Source organism: Ostrinia nubilalis, chromosome 2 (genome assembly GCF_963855985.1).
Source record: "Ostrinia nubilalis chromosome 2, ilOstNubi1.1, whole genome shotgun sequence".
Classification (NCBI taxonomy): Eukaryota; Metazoa; Arthropoda; class Insecta; order Lepidoptera; family Crambidae; genus Ostrinia; species Ostrinia nubilalis.
In genome coordinates, this window is record NC_087089.1 from 11,266,810 (window position 1) to 11,288,724 (window position 21,915).

Below are 21,915 nucleotides of genomic sequence, written 5' to 3' on the forward strand. Positions count from 1 at the left end.
TCTTAGATTATCTAAACAAATATTTTAAAAATCTACACAGTGAGGATATTAAAATAACTGTGAAGGTAAATTTTATAGACGTTTCTTATAGTATTTAAGTATGTGCGTTTGGAACAAACGAAAGAACCTAAAAAATCATCAAAAATATATAATAAAACTATTTTAGAGTGTAATTTATGTGATTTATACATATAAAATGATGACATCTACCCACATCGGGTAAAGTAATGTTGCTTTTTATTATTTCTCATATTTGAAGAAACTAGGTATTTGTCAGGTAAAAGATAATTATTAAAAGATGATTTAAGAAAATAAAAACATGCTATAAAATAACGTATTACCTAATTAGGATAGTCATCATAAAAATTGAAAAAATGAAAAAGCTAGATTTGTTAAAAAATATTATGAGAAAAAAAGTCACCTTACTGTAGTACCTTAGGTGTCATTATTTTGTATGCACAAATCACACAAATACTACACTTTACAATTATTTTTAATGATTTCCTAGTAATTTTGACTAACGCCCTTGGTCAAAACCACTTTTGAGTTTTGACTGTTACAATTATAGTAAATTAGTATAGTTTCTAAAGTTATTTGGATCAGCTAATAAAGAATAACTAGTAGGAAAAATATTTACACAACATGGGAAAATATATGTTGAGACTAAGAGTAGGCGCACACCGTTGATTTTTCGTCAGCCGATAGTTTAGTCGGGCAGTTGATCAGTATGGGCATGTATGGGAGTGCGCACACTACGCCGATTCGATTTGGCCGATTCTTCATACAATTTAAAATTGGGCACAACTATCGGCCAACTAAAAATCAACGGTGTGCACCTACTCTTAATCTACTAAAAAGCATGAATGCAGTTTTTTTCGAAGTTATATTTTTATATTAAAAATAATTGGCTTTTAAAAACAGTATTATGTAGGAGTAAAGTAAGTGGATGTACTTTACTGGAATGAAAATCTTCCTACTTGTAATCTTACTTACCTAACTTTTCTACTTTTATACCAAGTACAATGACATAATTTTAAGCTACTATGAATTAATAATGTTTAATTTATTTAGAATTTAGAATAATAATTATTCTAAATTCTTATTAAATAATATAATAAATAATTAATATAGTTTGGTTTTCGTTTGTCCTTAATAATTCTATTATATTATCTGCATTATCATAAGGTCAACTGGTGGACAGACTGCCCTATGGAATTAAGTCCGCTATTTGTAGTTTTTCGAAACAATAATAATGATTAAATAAATAAATAAAATTAATTTGGTTTCGGTTTTTCCTATAAAGTAGACATTTATGAAGTTTTATTTAAAAGCGTCATAATATTTATTTTCTAAATTTGCTTTTCTATCGGAAATAGTTTCTTCTAGTTCGAAGATATCAAAACTTCTATTTAAATAGTTTCATAAGTTGTATGCATTAAATTATGAAGCTACGGAAAATAATTTTATTTCATTTAAAAGACCATAATTCATTTAAAATATGTGAAGAAATGGGATATTACATATGAAATACCATAAAATATTAAATATTTAAGTTAAATCATCAATTTACCCTTTCATAATACCTTACCTGCGTGTCCCGTTACGACCCATGAAAACCTACAAAACTATGTAAATTGTCATTAATTACCTTAGTTTTGTAGTTTTGTGAAATAAAAATAGACTTACGACCTAAGTAACTTGCCTAGGACGAATATTTGAGGGGCGTAAAGGTCTTTTTATTGTAATTTTGAGGGCGTAAAGGAAATCTATCTCAGTAAATACAGCTCTAGTCCAGTTTTTCAATACCTCTTCGGAAAATGCTGTGAATTCTAAGCACTTTCTTCATAAGTCATAATTTAATAGTTCAAAAAACAAAAAAGTTATCGTCGACTAAAAAAATAAAAAAACGTTTTTTGCTTCTCCTGAAAAGTCGTACTTTGTCCTTTACGACCTTTGAGCCCAGAGGTATCGATATAAACTTAACTGATGATAGGTACTCATATGATTCTGATAAAAAACGATTAATAAAATCAACAATTAATTGCGTACCAAACTCTATTTTTCTACAACCTATGAACATATCAGAAACCACCAAAATAATTCAATCTCTAAATAACTCAAACTCCTGTGGATATGATGAAATATCTACAAAAGTTATTAAATTTTGTAAACATGAATTAGCACAGGTTCTAACTTTTCTGATTAATTTATCCTTTGAAACAGGATGCTTCCCTAATGCTCTGAAGTTCTCTATAGTAAAACCAATTTACAAAAAGAACGACAAGTTAGATATTAGCACAGAATAATAATAATATTAGTAACTACCGTCCAGTGACATTAATACCTGTAATATCCAAAATATTTGAGAAAGCCATGCAAGGGAGGCTCATGGACTTTTTTCAGAGATTCAATATCATCACACCTGAACAATACGGATTTCAAAAGGGAAAATCAACTACCCTTGCATGCTTTGATCTAGTTCACAATACTATCCTTGGACTTGATGAAAAACAGCATACATCGGTGCTCTTCTTCGATATGTCCAAGGCATTTGATTTCGTGGTTCATGAGGTCTTATTAGACAAGTTGGAAACGAGTGGAATAAGAGGCCTTTGCCTATCCTGGCTAAAAACTTACCTAGAAAACAGACATCAGTGCGTAGAAATAAATAAGGTAAATGAACAAAATATAAATGCATCGTATCGATCTACCTATAAAGTAAATAAATTTGGAGTACCTCAGGGTAGTGTGCTGGGTCCAGTTTTGTTCTTGCTTTATATTAATGATCTGCCGAGAGTGACAAAACATCGGTGCATAATGTTTGCTGATGATATTTCTATTATAATTAAATCCACCCATAATGACAATTTAAATAAATTTGAAAATGACATCAATGACACAATCAAAAATATAATTCAATATCTTAATACAATAAATCTGCATGTTAACTTGACTAAAACTAATTTTATGAATTTTAATATAAAGGGACCAACAACAAAATTAAATATGCTAAATATACAATATGATAAAACAAATATCGAGAAAACTAACAGGGTTACTTTTCTGGGTATAGTATTGGACGAGAATCTAAACTTTGTCGGCCATATTGATAAAGTGTGCAGCAAAATCAATAGATTTGTCTTCGTTTTAAGGCGACTAAGAAAGGTGACGTCTCTCAAAGTAACCTTGGCTGCCTATTATGGATATGTCGCCTCCAATATCAATTATGGTCTTCTTCTGTGGGGCAATAGTATCCATATAAATCGGGTATTTATCGCACAGAAAAAGTGCATACGAGCAATTTGTGGTAAGGGTCCATTTGAATCATGTAAACCTTTGTTCCTTAAGCTGAACATACTTTCCGTCCCGGGTATGTATATCTTGGAAGTATTCAAATTTGTCAAGCAACATCCAGAACTATTTAAAACGGCCGCCGAGGTCTATCCTCGACACACAAGAAATAGCGACAGGCTTGTTCTGGATCGTCAATTACGAACGACTTTTTGCCAGAAAGGTTGTTGCTGCATGTGTGTAAAACTGTTTAATAGGATCCCAAAGCAATTCAAACAAGGATGTTTAAAACTGATGACCAAGAATCTACGAGATTGGCTGATAAAAAAATGCTATTATAGTATTACGGAATTCCAAAATGATAATGCATGTTGACTTTTTGTGATTTGACTATTTCGACGGTCCCTACGTATAGTAACGTATCTGAAAACGGCCAATTTTACAGGAGAGCGGTTTGAAGGTTTAAACATGTGTAGCTCGCGTTCTATTTATCATACATTGATGAAATTTGGTATAATAGTTTTATATAAGGTATATTTTATAAAACATGAAGAATTATCAAAAAATAATCACAATAAGTGTATTATTTGTCATTTACTCACTTATACAACGGAAAGTTTCTAATTACAAATGACGTAAGTGGTACTTACTGACTTTTACGTTGGATTAATATGTTTGTTTAAATTATTAACTGCCACATAAGTAATTGTACACGGGAACAAAGTTCAGCTACTACTGACCGTAGCTCTCACTCTAGGCCCATAGTCCTGCTTGACGAGGCTTAACAGCGTCCCGCCTCGTTTCCCAGATAGTTGCATATTGGAGGCACTTCAATTCCTTAAGATTCTTCCTTATCTAAGGGGTCTTTTGACTGAAGAATACCTGTAGAACCGGTAAATTTTCTTTGTCATTAGTGCCGGCCAGGTTTGACAGCATGGCATCGAGTCCGAAGATCCACATGGGTCTTTTTTGAGTTCGATCTTGTGGAACATTGAATACGACTGGGTACTAAATGGAACCCTTTTCAAGGGCATGGACATTTCAAGGTATCATCTGTCATGCAGATAGTTTCATAATTACAAGAATATCTTCATAACTTTCAGAGCCTCCCCTCCAACAGCGAGGCGGCTTGCCTGGGCGCCACAGACGGCATTATGGTCGCCCCAGGCCAGGGACCACATATATTTAAAGGCATCCCTGACACCATCACCTGACGCCCGCATCACTTTCAAAGCTAAGGCCCAGATCAAATATCTAAGAATAAGGTCCTGTTAATCACCAGTGGTGCCAAGTAGTGAGTGCAAATACGGTGAACTTAATTGTATATAACCAGTGGCAGCTCGTACTTTTTCCAATCCGTCACCGTGCGTATGGAAGACAGCTTGCTTTTTCGTGGCTGCTTCCCTAATTTGGAGGTCCGAAAACTCTATGTTGGAAGGCTATGGAGAAAGGCCGGAAGCTCTATACTGGCACCCTCAAAAGCATGATTCTATCCCATCTAAGGCATCACCCTCGTAGGGAAGGGTAACGCTGCCCATCTTCTAAGACCTTAAAAGGTCCAGAAAGTCTACAGGGCTACATCGTCGGCTTTAACGCAGCGTGAAGAACGAGGTGAAAGCTCCGCCTGAGGAGGACAGATAGGCCATTTGACGTGAGACTCGCTAGACTGTGCTGTAGTCTAGTAGTTGATAAACCACCTCGCCGTGGCTAAGTTGGGCCACCGAACCTTATTCGCACTTGTGCTGAAGTTTAAGGTTGCTCGAGCGATCGCACCATGACTGGGCACTTATCCTTCGAGCCCTACCTGTATTGCGGTGGCTAGGAGCATACGACACACCATATTCTTACGGGATAGCATAACCAAAGCTATTTGGACGGTAGCAAAACCTGGGTGGTAATGAATCACCTCTATCTGAGAAGACAAGGTGCCGCAAGAAACTGCGGTATGATAGCGCGACTACGAACCAAGTGCGGGTGCATTTGAATTCGCTCCAGTGAAGGTGACAGTATAATTATTGCCTCCTATCTTCCTTCCTCGGTAATGGCCAGCGTAATAGGGGCGTGAGGCTGCACGGGAGGCATTGTATAGATAGGCCACCACCACCATCTGCTGACGGTGAGTGTGTGTATGGGAAAGCTATGTACTTCCAGTTGCTCTCGTCCCAACTGTCGCCGTGTAGGTGGGAGAGGTCTTTGTCCGGAATCTCAAAGTTAGAGTATTTTTTAGTGGGTATACCTCATCCTTCTGGCGGGTATGTATGCAATATCATGTAATAGTAGCTTCTAAATACAGTTAATTGAAGCTTTTGTTTGTAAGTGTTACCTACTTATATTTATTTCTGAATGCCTTATTATGCTTAATAAATAAATAAAATACATTTTATGATTTTTTAATTGTATCTTGTATTATAAAGTAGCATAGGAGAAGAACTTGGTTGCGTTGAGTCTAATAAATGATCCTAGATACTTCAGTCGTGTTGTATATCATATTTTATATTGTTTTGACTTCACTTTTATCTTCACCAAATATTGCTAAAATACAATTTCTCCGCGTAAAACACCGTTACTGGCACTAACTTATAGACATAAAACAAACTTTTCCAAAGTAAAACATTTGTAGTGGCAGTTACGGCTAGAAGATACTTTAATTTTCCGACGTAAAAATAGGTAAGTGCCACCTACTTATAATAGTAACTTTAATTTTCCCTAGTAAAACAACGCAACTATCTTATGCCTACAGTTAATTGATTAATTTGTCGTTGGTATAATGTTGAGTGAAATAAATTAAGTCAGAAACCATAATAATACCTATTTCCTTCATAAATTACGTATAAATTTACTCGATCTGCGCGAATGAAAATGGCAGTTGCGGGGCTGGGCGCGCGGAGTAAGGCGTGCGGTCCAACGTAAAATTTCTTAACTCCCACTAATGCAATTTTACTGCGGAAATCGTTCTAATTTTGTAGTTACGGGATTTGTTTTTTGGCGTTTTAAGGTTCAATTTGAATAAAAAGTGTATGTTTTTTTAACTGAGCCGTAACTGTTGGGTGCTCTGAAGGTTTTGCAAACAAAAACGGCAAATCACGGAACTGGTAGATACTGAATTGTACGTAGGGACCGTCGATTTCATAATTTGACATTATTTGTTCTATGAAAATACTGTTATGTAAGGATAATAAATTTTAAATTGACATGATAAATAATTAATATGGAATACAATTATATATGAGTGGTAATCGTTAAATTAACCCATTATAGACTAGCGGTCCCATATGGTACCACTTTTTTGTGTGTTTTAATTTGGCTCTATACATTAACACGTGAAAAGATGCAGTGCTCTGATTGATGCAAGTCGTAGCCAATAGATATGGTCTATGCTTCCAGGAATAAAAATTGACAGTTATTCTTTTCAGTTGTGTGTAATTGATGATTGAAGTGAGCGCATCAAAATTTTCTCTTAAAAATTGACGCGCCATTAAAGTAAGTGATCATATTTTTTTTGTGTGATAGTGAAATACTGATTTTGTTACAATCTTGTATTCTCCATAAGTGCTCTTATTGTGAAATGGTGTAAAATTACGTCGATAGGTATTATTAATAGGAAATATTGTATGTCAAAATTACTGGTACCGTACGGTACCGCTAGCCGCTTACCGCGTCTTTTTAATAATTTTATGATTTTTAGTTTTTACTGTATTTATTGGAAAGTATGTGATATATTCAATGGTATATAAGGTATACAGGAAGATAAAGTAAAATAGTTTCCTATACTTTACAAAACCATGGGTTTTTATTTATTTTAGATGTAACTTACATGAAACATTGGCAGTTTTGGAGGACGATGAAGGTCCCAAGACGAAGCAGATATTTATAGAACGAACTCAAGATAATTGCAACTCTCGAACAATATTAGAGTATAGAAAATGTAACGTGGGGGTATGTGCAGCGTGCAATGCCAAGCTCCATTCCAAAATTTTGAATATTCAAAGATAAAAATTAATATTGCTGACCCAATATACAGTTTTTTTTACATTTAATGTTACTCCTGTTATTTGCTTGTTTATTAATGCTTATTATAGTAATAATAAAATATATAATTTACCCTATTTTTATAAAGTCCATGATAAAGTTATATTTTAACCGACTGACACGGTAAGCGGCTAGCGGTACCATATGGTACCAGCATTTTTTTTCTAGATTACAGGTCGAATCATTTTTTTAATGCTTGTATAGCATTAAGTAGACCATAATTATGAACATATTTCATAAAAACAAAAATCTGACACTTTAAGAAAACTCAGTCTATAATGGGTTAATAATATTGTACTATCTAATTGAAAACTTATTGTAATTTATAAAAAGTCGTTTTAAGACGAAAATTTGCATGCTGTGTTATCATAGATAAATAGGTGAAAGCAACATTTATCTCTTTGAAACACCTTTTTGTAAACCCTATTTATTGCAAATAAATAATTTGAATTTGAATTTGAAAAAATACGCTTATTTAATGATCTACAATCTAGATACATAGATTCTAGATCAAAGATGACATACATTTATGTATCAACGTGCCACTTTAAAAAAAAATGAGTATAGAGTTACTGAATAACTTTATCCTTTAAGCCAGTGTGACACCGTAAGGCGTTGCGTAATGACGTAGCATTTAATTGTTTCTTTTTAATCATATTATTTACCTTTCGACAAGGAAAGTATCTGGCCAGTGCGCGGTGGCCATGCGCCTGCGCCGCGGCTGCAGCAGCGGCAGCAGCGACCGGCCGTCCATGTGAGCTGGGGGCTCCACGCCACCCATGTCGAGGAAAGTAGGCGCTAGATCGATGTTCAAAACTATGTCGTCCACCCTGAAATAAACAGTGATAGTTTATAATCACTGGAAGGAGTTACCGAGTGAGGCGGTGAATTATGGCAACCTTTACTAAAAATCGCTATATAGGTCTTAGGTAAATTTTAAAAGCAAAATTTTTTGCCAATTTTATTCCCGCAACCTAGCATAAATACAGTGATAATCTAAGACAAGAGGACTATCCTCTAATTTCTCATCGATGTGTCCTTTTGCGAAAAATGAGATCCTCCTATTTTAGGTTAGCAAAATGTTGTCTGCAGTATATTTCTGTTAAATTTCTTTTAAAAGGGCCATTAAAATGACTTTAGTCAAAATTAAATCTCTGCACTGTAGCTAACTTAAATTATCAGTTCAAAACTTTCCAAAGAAAATAGCTAAATGATCAAACTTTGCTCCGTGACCTAAACTAGGCTTAAACTTATCCAAAACTAGCAGAGTTACCTTCGTGTTTGTACCCTAAATAAAGTAAAATGAAATTGATAAAGACAGAAAGTGTTTTACTTTACTAGCCACGCGATGATTCATTGTTTGTAGCCAGTATGAAAGGACATTGTCAGAAACCGCCTAAAAAACCGCCCAAAAACATTAACCCATCATAATTATTTTCTATTTTTTTTAATACATTAAGCACCCTTTCATTCTAATGGACACTTAAGCATTGAAAAATTAAATAAATAAGTCTTTTAACGTTTATTCTATAATACTATTACAACTTCCGGACGTTTTGGTGCGTGGCATGGTCTAAAACCTATCAAGTTCCATAATTTTTGCCGATAAAATCTGTACGAGGCATTACCGTACTTTATTGCTGGGAGTCCATGTATAGTGATGTTCCTGCGGCCATCATAGACAATAAAATATCGATTTTGAAAATAAAATAAATCGATTAAACTGCTTTGAAGACTAGATTTGCGTTAAAAGCTAAAAAGATATTGACAGTTTGACACTATTACAAGAAGATATCTAAAGTGTCCAACTGGTCGAAGGTCGTAAATAAAATAAAAATAATTAGGACCATAAACTGATATTCATGGTATCATAACTGTAAAAGTGTCAGAATCCGATGTTGAATCCAATGCCAGTTGAAGTGTGAGAAACATATATATATTTTTTTTATGTGACAGGAGGCAAATGAGCAGACGGATCACCTGATATCAACCTAGTATAGTTGCCAGTCTCTCATAATCTATGCCAATGAGGGTTTTCGCGATTGAAAAATCCGCCAGATGGCAATACGTAGACGTGAGGTCCAAATGCTGCATGATTGGTTATTTTTGACATGACATTGACAGATATCCACCAATCATGCAGAATTTGGACCTCGCGTCTACGTATTGCCATCTCGCGGATTTTTCAATCGCGAAAACCCTCATTCATAGCACATGTATAATAATAGACCAAATGAACTTTTATAGATTGTGAAAGAGAAGATAAAGATTTTATTATTTTATTAAAATCTTGCCACGAGGTAGTTTTTCAGTAGAAACCAGGATTGGATAATCGCTACAGGCAAGTATCAGAACATTTTATAAATATTTTTAATCGATTATATCCATGTGAATCGTTTTAATAAATTGTCATTTTACTTTTTCAATTAAAACTTTTTCAATCCCTAGTCTTGTCAAACTGTCATAATGTCAACAAATTATAAATGTCACGTCAGTTGACTCAATTTCAGTCTTCTGTGCGTTTATTGTATTTTTATTTCAATGAAATAGTGCTAAAGGGTTAGTACTAAAACTGAAAGCCTTTTTTCAGAAAGAAAACCAATGTGGTGCCCTTATTATTCATGCTGTTTGAAAGTTACAAGTCAGTGATACAGAGTTGCCGACATTATAACTCCGTAGTGATACCATACCAAAGAAGAAGTTTTCCTAAACACTTGTGTTGTTTTTATATGTGATCGAATAAAAAGGATTAATTCTACTGCTCAAATGGAATAACTTATCCCAAGAGACCGAATATAAAAAAAACCTCTCCATAGAAATTATCACCATCACGAGGATGTGAATTTTTTTGAGAATTTGATATTGGTCCTGTAAGAAAAGTAGTTGTATTTCAGTAGTAGAATCAACCCTTCTTGTTTCATCAGCAAGAGTAACTATAAAAACGCCCTGTAGGTAGGTATTATTAAGCTGAAGAGTTTGTTTAGTGTCAAAGACTGTCACACAGTGTAACTTAAATTGGCATATTATGATAATGAACATAAAAACTTAAATAAATATTTATGTTAATATTTTTTCTATTTATTTATTTTCCCAAAGCTTCACAGTGACAGCTGAAACAGCAATACTGTTAACAAAACAGTAAAACTAAACTTGGAACAAACTGTTACAAATATGAGGGGTTTAATATTTTACAAATTAAAATAAAACCGCATGTTGCTTTACTTTCTCGTATAGGTAATAAATGTAATTAATGGCTAGATTATTAATGTTACTTTGTTACCCTCAATAGTGAGGAAATCTTATAAAATGGTAACCCTGATTTTTATTGTCATTCAAGTGCTCTTTCTTCGCATAGGCTTCTGTGATTTGGCCAAGGGCCACACACATTGCGATAACATTATGCGACATTGATTTGACAGCAGCGGAGTGAAGTCTTGCGACTATGCAAAATGATACCCTGTAATCGTAGCGCATACAGACATAGACTGGGCGGGGCACATAGCTCGTAGAGCTGATGGCCGCTGGGGCAGGAAAGTTCTTGAGTGGCGACCACGAGCCGAAAGACGTAGCGTGGGCAGGCCTCCCACTAGGTGGACCGACGATCTGGTGAAGGTCGCGGGAGGTGCCTGTATGCGAGCGGTGCAGGATCGGTCTTCGTGGAAATCCTTGGGGGAGGCCTTTGTCCAGCAGTGGACGTCTTTTCGGCTGAAACGAACGAACGAACGATACGTATTACCACTATTTACCAGACATTACTATTTATTGCATACTCGCCGGATTACACGTAGGAGCACGCGCGTAACAGCTTCGGCCTTGCATTATTATAAGATCTTGTTCCGCCCTTTTACGAACTTCCTCCGTGAGGATATCCCCGCCGAATTCTATGATGAACCTATCAAAAGTCATATTCTGCAATGTCAACCCACCACAAGGTGGACCGACGACCTGATAAAGGTAGCGGGAAGGCGCTGGATGCAGGCCGCTACCAACCGTGCGATGTGGAAGTCATTGGGGGAGGCCTATGTTCAGTAGTGGACGTCCTGTGGCTGAAATGATGATGATGATGAAGAAATGAATGAAAATGACAAATCTTCGCACGTGTATAATACCGTGCCAAAGTAATCATATAATTTTGGCACCTTAATAACTATTGCCGTTTTTGTTGTAAAGATCATGCAGCGCTACTTGCGGATATTATTGGAAAGAAAACTATGTGGGCTCTAGATCTGAAGCCGCTTTAACGAACACGAAGTGCTCATACAATGCGGCGTATTTTCTTCCAGTCTTTAGTCAGGACTTTAGTCGAATTAAAACCCCGGTTGAACGTGATATAGCCGCACTAGAATACGATGCTTTTTTGCATAATCGCAAGACTTCGTTCCGGTGTCGACCGAATGTTATCATGATGTATGTGGCCCAGGGGTTACCGTAGCCGCTAAGGTTTGAAACTTCTTGCTTAAAATATTGTAGTCTTTGGCATAGACTACGATGGTAGTCATGGAGATAGGAGTTTGTTATCTCGTGTCAGATGTAAATGGTGAAAAGAAAACTCATGATTCGTGGTATTTTTATGTAATATGTAGGTATTTTATAAAAGTGGAACCCCGAGTGATCTCCAAAACCCATTCTATTATTATATACGATTCGGCTTCGATATCTATAATACAATAGGAGTTTATTTCATGTGTCAGATGACAAGGGTGGAAACAACCTACGATTCATGTTGTTTATTTACGTGCAATATGTGGGCATATTGTAAAAGTGGAATGCCGAGTTGTATTTCTAAAACTTGTTCTATTATTTTATACTATTTGGCTGCGACTCGGCGTGACGACAATACAAAACATTTTTCGCGAATCGGTGTTCATACATTCACACAATACATTAGACGCCATGTTGTCATAAACGACATATTATAAAATCGCTGTGATTTAATATTCTTAATCATTAATTTTATGGCAAGTGTCCATCAGGAATCATTGTTCTTACACACAGAATCGTATTATTTCGCTTTCGGGTAGTAATATGTCAAAATTGTTGGTTCTTTAGGCGAACAATGTATGGAGAACGAACATTGTCCTTTGTGATCATTTGGATAAATGGCTCAAGGACTAAAAAATTCAATAGTGACATAATTATTATGCAGGTACTTACACAGTACCCGGCTCCACGCCAGGCCCTCGCACCAAGAACGGCACCCTGATGTCGAACTCGAACGGGAAGCTCTTGCCCTTCACCAGCCCGAACTGCCCCAAGTGGTAGCCGTGGTCCGATGTGTATACCAAGTACGTGTTATCCAGCTCTCCTAGAGCTTTGAGCTCCTGGTACACTCGTTCTACAGCCTGAAATTAAATCGTGTATCACATTGAAAAAAAAGAAGATTTTACGATCACGAAATCATCATTTCATCGATGTCTAATACATCGTCTAAAATGTTAAGGACTAATAACTGTGCTAATAATCATCAAAATATTATGGGAAATCTTTGGTTGCTTTCTCATCTTCCTGTTAATAATACAGCTTCATTTTAGTTAATGTCTTCAAAAAACTCATGAATATTTAAACTTAGTTATTCCAGCGAAGAAAAAAGTGCTTCTCAATAAAACAAAACAGTTACTTTCAATGATTTTGCACGGTAGGTAGTCTCCAGGACAGGACCGGTAGTTAATTTCTTAGAACTCACTTTGGATGAACTTATTGAAATATTTTTACCGTTAAAAACTGATGCAACGTCTGATTTAAGTAGGTAGGTACACAACACTTGATCTTACATTTTATAGTGTCAGAGTCGGACCACTTCAAAAGTTTGAGACATGACAGATTTGCACCACACCTTGCAGCAGATCAAGAAACCCTTTTAACACGCTTATTTAATTTATGGAAAACCATATCACATGAGGAACTAAGCACATAAAGCTTGGGCAAGGAGTGGGTCTACAACGTAGTTTAACCATTGCTTGTCACCTCTAACTAGCGATAAGTCAGCCTAAATTGTGCCGTTACAATTTTGCATTTCTTTTGTGTGGTGTCTACTAAAGAGTATCTATGTATCTCCACTATATGCATTATGTACTCACCATATCGACGCTCTGCAGCGTTTGAAGGCGTTTCGTCATGAGCAGATCGGTGAACTGCCGGTGGATCGGCTTCATCTTCTCCGTGACCCGCAGGATCCACTGCTTGTCGGGGTTCGGGGCCATGTCGTAAGTTGGGGTGCTGTGGACAAGGTAAATAGACAAATCAATTATAAGTAGCCATAGCCATCAAGAGTTCGTTTCAGCCAAATGACGTCTACTGCTAGACAAAGGCTTCCCCAAGGATTTCTACAACGACCGATCCTACGCTACCTGCATCCAGGTTCTTCCCGCGATTTAATTTATCTTATTTCAGATGCGTCAAGCTGTGTATCACTTCACCACAACTGGTGTTATTGTTTGACAAATTAAGGAATATTTAATTAATTTGTTCAATATATTATTTGCTTCTAGAGCAAACTGATCGGATTTTACAATTTGCACCATTACAATGTTTCATTCTTCAAGAAATGTCAAGATAGGCTATTATCTTTTAACGAAAGGTAATCTAGGCAATCGGAGACGCTAGCGAAGGTTAGTTTTTTGATTCCTACGTTTAGTTACGTGATAGAATAAAAAATCTGCGCTTTTTTTTTTAAATAAAATATGCAAACTGATGAATTTGCATATTTTTAAAAATATGCAGTCAGACCTACTTCGTTGAACCCTGAATAAGCCATATCATCATTACGTTTTAATTTCGCGAACGTGTATGCAACATTTTCTTTTTTTGGAAACGTGGCCCGTTAAAAAGTAAAACTAATTAAGGCATTTGATACAGACGTCCAATTAATGTCAGATACATGTACAGAATGTACACGATGCCTGACTGCTGGGCCGACTCGCGGCCAGTGTGGCAATGTCTTCTAAAATTTTAAGACAGAAGTGAAACCTGAATCTGTGATTTCGTACCTCCTAAATACAATAAAACTATTGTAAAATTTACAAACGTCGTCGTAAAAAAATCGTGGAAAAGTAAAAGAAACAATTGAGGATCGAAATTAGTCGATGAATAAAAAACAGTTTCTTAGTGGCCAGTCATTATGGTCTAGCTAGGATTTTAACGGTCTCAAAATAGGCGGTTAGTTAAAGAAGGAATGGAGTAATATGTAGGTAAGTATTTCATTTTTTATCACAGATTAACCTATCACAAAAACAAAACAGATTTTTGTTCTACATTTGTAGACTAACTGGACCAAATGTTAAAATAATTGATTAGGTATCTCATAAACCACAACTAAAAGCTTGGTAAAGTGATTCTAGCAATATAATCCAATAGTCTCAATACAAAGTGACTTATTTTTGCTTGCTTCTCTTTATTTAGTCCTACATCGTCATCAATTCTTTCTTTTTTCCATTTTGTGCCAATAAGTTGCCCGAGTGGATTAACTTTTTGTTTTAACGATACAAAAAAGAACTTCCTGCAAAATTTGTTATTTATAGTGTTCCTACAGACCGCCGTGGCAGGTTATCGGAAAGCGACCACACAATACGCCGATGGCTGAATATTAAAGCGGTCCCGGGTTCGATTCCCGGCGCCGCCTTGTCGCGGCAGGGAATAATGGATGTAGGTGATCTCCATACTTGCATAATCGCGGTATGAAACCGAGACGTTATTTTGTGGGGCTGCACCGGTAGGGCATCGTAATCAATATTGTATTTAGGGCGAACGCGAAAAGAAAGAAATTCATCATCGTTTGTTTTTTTGTTTGGAATATAAGAAGTGTTTGACTGATTTCAGGATAGATTACAGTTAGACAATCTTTTAGGATTGGCCATATTTTCTAAGCTCTAGGTGTGCTCCATCACTGGAATATGTCTATTAAACAGGTGATTGTGTAAGAATAAACAATTTTGATAATACTACAATACCTGTCAACATCCAAGTATCCTAATAATTAAAGTTGTGTCTTCTCGGCCCTTACTGAATACTTTAGTCCCAACATTAACTTTATAAACCAGCTTAATTCAATCAGCAATAACAATAGGAATTAAATGAGTCGGCGACAGTATGGCCGACTCATTAAGGCGCGTGTGTATATCAAACAGTATAATTAAATATACTACATTAAACGACTGTCGTTTATTTGTATGAGGGATTAGCGCAGGGTCATCAACCTTAAATATTTTTGAGACAACTTTTTGATGCCTGGAATTAAGTTACAAGCTCCGACTCACGAATTCACGATCGGTTCTCGGATGAGACATGTTTAGGGTTGCCACCCATAAAATTACAGACGACAGCAAATCAGACTGTAATTTTTTATTGCAAAATCACCTGTGTTACAGTGTTTAGCTTAACGTATATGTACCTGATGAATCTTTACATTACGATTTTGCATAATCTTTACACAAAACATCATGCAAATTTCTGTTACCTGATAAAACTGAATGATCAGTGATTGACTGATAAATGCTGATTTTCAATACAGTTAAAATAATACAAGTGTTACAGATACAAAGTATGACGGTCAAGAAACGATATACAATTAGGTACATACAACAAAAAAAACCATGGTTGGCTTCAAAATAGGTCGATGATCAAAGCTCGATTCAATTTAAATCATAAATTAAGGCTATTGATTGGTTACATTTCTGTATTTAAACCAGTCAGAGAGCCAGAGAAATGGCTGAAATTGATTCAAGTTTAAATTTTTTGTAATACGAACTTAAAAGCTTAATAAATGAATGCAATATTGTTGACAGCCCTGTCAGCGTCTTTCATGTGCCGACAATTATGCCGCCCTGTCCGCCGAACGATATTTATGTGCTAAGGATCCGCTCCGTAGGGGATCACAAACTCGTGTGTATTCCGATTATTTCAATCGAGAAGGTCAACGCGAAACTGCATCGATATAAAACAAAACAACACTAGTTCAGGTAAACGCGATAACGATTTTAATGGGAAACTAAAAGAGCGTTATCAATGCATTGACTTGGTAGTTTTTATTTATAGCAATTTAATTTAAAATGTCTAAAGCTGGCGGTCCACGCGTACAATTATGTTACGGGCACAACTAATAGTATTAAATTATAAAGTAGATAATTTAAAAGTTTAAAGGCTTTAGATTAATCGAAAGAACGCGTAGGTAAAAGTTTTGTTACAATTAGATAAGTAACTAAAATAAGAATTGACAAAGGATGTTGCTAGAGCTTTTACTGAACTGTTTTCTTTATAGTGTGTAGTTTCTTATGGACGTGTGATTATTAAATTTATACAAGTCATTAAATAAATAAAGTATGTTTTATCAATTTCTACACAGCATAAAGGCTAAGTAAGTATTGCAAAAATAAATAAAGCTATGTATAAATCAGTACCCGATTACGCAGTCTGTGTAACCGAGAAAATTATTATCAATGCAAAATTAAGCAATCATCTCGGTCTAGACGAAGTATCATTTAGCGTTAATTTTAATACATTTAACATGCTTATTAAAGGTAATTGGAAGGAAACAGCGCATTATCGATCGTCCGGTTCTAAATCATTTGATTACGTGAAGCAATTAGAAGTACAATTTTCTATGTACTTTTAATTAAATAATGTGATATTGATGACGCCTGTGATATGGAATTATGTGGTTTTACTATGCATTTTAACTTATAAGGATAAAACTAGTTTTCATAAGAAAATGTGCGATCTTTCTCACGCGGAGCTTAAAAGCTGTCTTTCGACTTAGGCGAAGTGAGAGAAGCATTTGACGTGTTTAAATAGTGACGCACGCGCACGAAACTTGTTGGATTGCTACAACCCTAGCGTTAGACTAGAATCTGTAGGCAACAGGCAAGTATTAAAACTAATGTCAAATGACAAACAAATCATGCTGATTTAGCATGTTTGTGTACCTATTACCAAAATACTCGTAGATTCAATTTTGAATTCAGCTGCAGGAATAATAACTGATTGGCAAATTGAAATCTGTTGTCAATTATCGTTACTGCAATGCTTTGAATAGCCTTTTAATAAAAGCCTATAAATTAATTTGGAGAATCGAATCGAATAGACTAAGAGCTAGTGAACGCCAGACCTACGTCATTTTATAAAAGCTGAAAGTTTGTCAGTGTATGCTCCCAATATAGGATATAATGTTGGTGAATTATGAAGTTTGGGTCGTGGTGGCTTTGGGAGCTACCCTAAAAAAACTGTCTGGCAAGAAGTTGGAACTGTCAAAACTGTCTGGCTGTTGGGGAAAATACTTCTAATTATTGCCCAAATATTATACATAAAAATCAGATTTTATAGTATAACGTAAGTCTAACTTTTACGGTGACTTTTTCTGTATATTCATTCAAAAGACTGTAATTCTACTAACGTTATACCATTAAATCTGATTTTTATGTATAACATTTGGACAATAATTAGAAGTATTTTCCCCAACAGCCAGACAGTTTTGACAGTTCCAACTCCTTGAAAGACAGTTTTTTTAGGGTAGCTCCCAAAGCCACCACGACCCAAACTTCATAATTCACCAACATTATATCCTATATTGGGAGCATACGCTGACAAACTTTCAGCTTTTATAAAATGACGTAGGTCTGGCGTTCACTAGCTCTTAGTCTAGAATGTCATTACAATTGCAATCATTACCAACGCCCGCAAACAGTAGGTACCGACATCAATTAATGTGTCTTAATGTGTTTTAATAGAGCCTATTTTGCAACAAAAAGAACATGATGATGTGCTGTCGACTGTACTTATGTCATCGAAGCGGGTTTAAATAGACCTTGCAACGTCAATAAATGAATGTCAAAATTAAAATAATAAATTATGATACTAATAATAAACGAGCTTAATTAGAAACTTGATTAATGTCATCAGGCAAATGTTCGAGTTTTTGTAACAATTATATTTTATTAATAAAATTAAAAATACTCAGTCTTTAGAAATACCATAACATAGATTTTCTAAAGGTTCATCTTCTACTTTGTACTCCACTTAGACGGTCATCGACCATTGACCAAGTCGAATCATTAATGAAACTACGAGTAACATTCTCTAAAGGCGTAGGACCTCGTTTTCCTAACTAAGTAAACTATTCCTTGGTGCCATGACGTAATAAAAAATTGCCTTGTATCGACCAATTTAACTGTCCACATATGAGTAAAACCTCGTACCTACTTATACGAGTATGAGAGAATGAGAGCCAAGTTTCTTAGGATCCCAATTCCCGTCCCATTCAGCTGGTTGAAAAGCACTAATAATAACTCGAAGTCCCTTCGGTGAATATTTCAGAAAACATTAATTGCTGCGGCATTTTCGCGAGGGCCGCCATCTTGGTCCTGCTTAAGTATTTAGGAGCTGACCGGCTTTTGGGATCCGCACGTTACGATGCAAACTTTTTTAACATAAACTTTGTTTATGGCCTGAAACCTGCCGTTACACGTTGCTTCGTTAATACGTTTAACGTTTACTTTTTGAATAAGGTTTTATTAAAGTATACCTCTATACTTATTCATCTTCGTTAAATTTTTATCTACTCTAACTTTATCTGTAGATTGTCTTTATGTCCTCTCTATCCTCCATTATGCCTTATAAAGTATCAATAAATAGATAAATGACGACAATATTTTCATCATGTTTTGTAATTTAACTCGACTTTTTACTACCAAATGTAATGTCAACACCTAGTTCACTTTCCCCGTTTCCCTTTCAATGTTGTCAACACCTGCCTCAGATTTACCCCTATTAATTAAAACCGCACTTCACGTCTTAATTACTAACTTACTGCCCTGATATCAGAATAGCAAAGTTCATAATGACGCTCGAATTAACGAGCAAAGAATATTCAAAGGGAATTACGGATACGGCACCCGAAAGCGCGACCTTGTTTTTCGTGCTCTCTAAAATTTCAGGTGCTCTTGCGGTGCCCCGAATAATTTTTCTCCCATCTCGACACACGTTGCCGATTTATGTTTCATGAGCATGCATATTATATACTTGTCCGGTTACTTTTTGCTTCACACGATAACTTGGCCTGTCTGCCGTGGCGGTAAAAGAAAAGCTGGTCTGAGCAAGTGTATGAAGGTTTTTCCAAGATGTACCTGTTGTACCTATTTGTTCAATTATCATTTGTCGCAAAGGCTTTATAGACAAGCATGCATATAGAGATACCTACATAGTTTATTGAGACTGATAAAATTAAGACATTTTCAGTGTTTATTTGGCAACCAGTGATTTAAACGGCGCACGCCCGCGCTGTTTATGACACTCCCTGTACATAATTCTGTATTCTGAACAGTTTCTCGAATAAGTAATGTACAGAAAGAAGTCTTGGTTAAAGCTATGATTTTTACAATTTATTAAAACATGTTACTACTCCACACAGGTATTATTACACTGAAGGAATCAGTGGTGGGGATATAATAGTTTTGAAAATTCCATTCCACAATTCATATTATTCATACAAAGGCGATACATTCGATATTATATCTGAATTTTAACTTTACCCTGCCATTTTAAACTGCTTATAGGTACCTAATACTGACCCCTAGTTGGGGATCAGCCTCGTTTGTTTATTCAGCGAATGGTGTGGGAGAGGACATAATAATAATAATATGTATTGAGCGATTGAGATGTTAACGGCTATATTTTGGATTTGGCAATCTTTATCATCTGGTGTCGCTCAGGAAAATATATTTTTTTATTTAAACGAAAGAAAATAAATTAGTGACTCCAAGAAAAATGCAGTCCTTATAACTACCTCGAAATAAACTAAGTTAGAAAATAGGTTTTTGTCTTTGGCGTCCAACGTTCGCATTATTTCACAAATGTCGTAAAATTATGACTCTTCTAAATTGGGGAATACCTACGTAGTAGTCTTCAAATGTTGAAAATCACAAAACTCCACTGCCATTGGTACCCGTGTCCTCGTTTTTTTGTTTTAATAAAAGTCCTGTTTCATTCAACAAAAAGTTTTCGGTATCCGGGGCACAGTCAATAAACGAGTTTGTGTTCGTCAAACAAGCAAATTCCCCAGTTTACCTTTAGGCCGCAATATAGCCGAAGGAGCCTTATTGATTGAGGGATTGACCTTTAAGGGAGGCAAATCGTACCTATCGTCGGTAGGTACTTGTTTAGTACTTACGCAGACTTTTTGTTGGTGACTTCTAATGAAGGAACTTGTCTTAGATGAGTTGTTGATTTATATTGAATTGAACACTGAAGAGTGTAATTGCGATGTTTGTTAACTAATTGGCTTTGATTTTATTTTTCTGTTTTTGCTTAGGTAGATTATTATGAAAAATCTTTGTCAATATTGCTATATTACGTAGAAATTGTTGGTTCAGTAACAGAAAAGCACGTTTTTTACCTCGAAATAAATGTGAATACCTACCCCTTGTGTGTTTTAAGACCTAGTTCTAACTGTATTTGAATTTGAAAAATTGAATTTTGTAAAGGACATTGGGAACTTTACTATGAGAAAATGCCCCACGGCGGACAAAGATGAAACGTATTTTATTTCAAAGCTTTATACTTGTAGGTATATTCACTTAAAGCGCTATGTTGTGTCATATGCGAATTCTGTGATATGACGAGTCTAAGTTTAAAATGATTTGATATTTTTACATGTTATGTTGTTTGGCATTGCAGAGTAACCAATAAAAGTAAATAAATAAAAAATATAAATAAAATAATATAAATAAATAAAATATTATAAATAAATTAATTGTATTAGACAACATCTCATACATTACTCCAACCCAAAATAAGTAGCTAAGGCATTTGTGTTATGGAAATCGGGAACGACGAACCACAACACACCCAAACCAGAGACAATGTGAAAAGATCGTTTTCTATATTGTCCCGTCCGGGAATCGAACCCGGTACCTCAGAATTGGCCCGGCACACCTTGAAAACCGGTTTGTGCGCCTCTCCGCCACGGAGGTCGTCAAAAATGTTACCTATGTGTATTTTTTACTTAAGTATATTAATAAACTAATATACTGTATTTATTGACAATTTGAAACCTCTGTTTGTCTCAAGGAATGCTTGATTGTCTATGTTTTCTGCGCGGCAACACAGATCGATCACAACTAAGACAACGGTTTTGTCTATCCATTTTAAACCGAAACCCAATCAAAGAGCAAACTCGATAATGTCCGTAATACAAAGCAATCAGTTGGTTCAGTAATAAGTTAAAAAACACGGGAGCGCACAGATCACAACCACAGATGTCATTTGGCGTATTTTTGTGATGATATTAAATATTAATATTTAGATGCAAAAAAAGTTTAAATGTAAAATAAAATAAAATATTAAAACTTCATTTTCTTAATATTCCCATATAAGAGAGAAAAAAAAATGCACAGAAATTCATTGGATATTAGTATGTATCATCTGTGATAGGTTTCGTTTGTGTCCGCTACTTTTCGAGAAGTGGGGCAAAAAGTTCCCAATGTCATTTCCTTTATACATATATATCAATGTGCAGTCTATCTCAAACAAATTCGCGGACAAAACGTTAAAATGTCTGGCTTCCACGAAATCATTATCCAAATTACAGACAAGCTTTTGAATTGTATC

The 21,915-nt window shown here is 35.4% G+C and overlaps 1 protein-coding gene across 1 annotated transcript in view; it reads right to left on the bottom strand.

Annotated features, from left to right (window-relative positions):
* Positions 1-21,915, bottom strand: part of LOC135083545 (extracellular sulfatase SULF-1 homolog) — a 124,551-nt gene that overhangs the window by 9,625 nt on the left and 93,011 nt on the right. The window contains exons 6-8 of the mRNA XM_063978299.1: positions 13,398-13,536; positions 12,475-12,662; positions 7,986-8,150 (exon numbers count right to left, since the gene is read on the bottom strand). Coding sequence (XP_063834369.1) covers positions 7,986-8,150; positions 12,475-12,662; positions 13,398-13,536 — 492 coding nt within the window. The remainder of the gene's footprint in view (positions 1-7,985; positions 8,151-12,474; positions 12,663-13,397; positions 13,537-21,915) is intronic.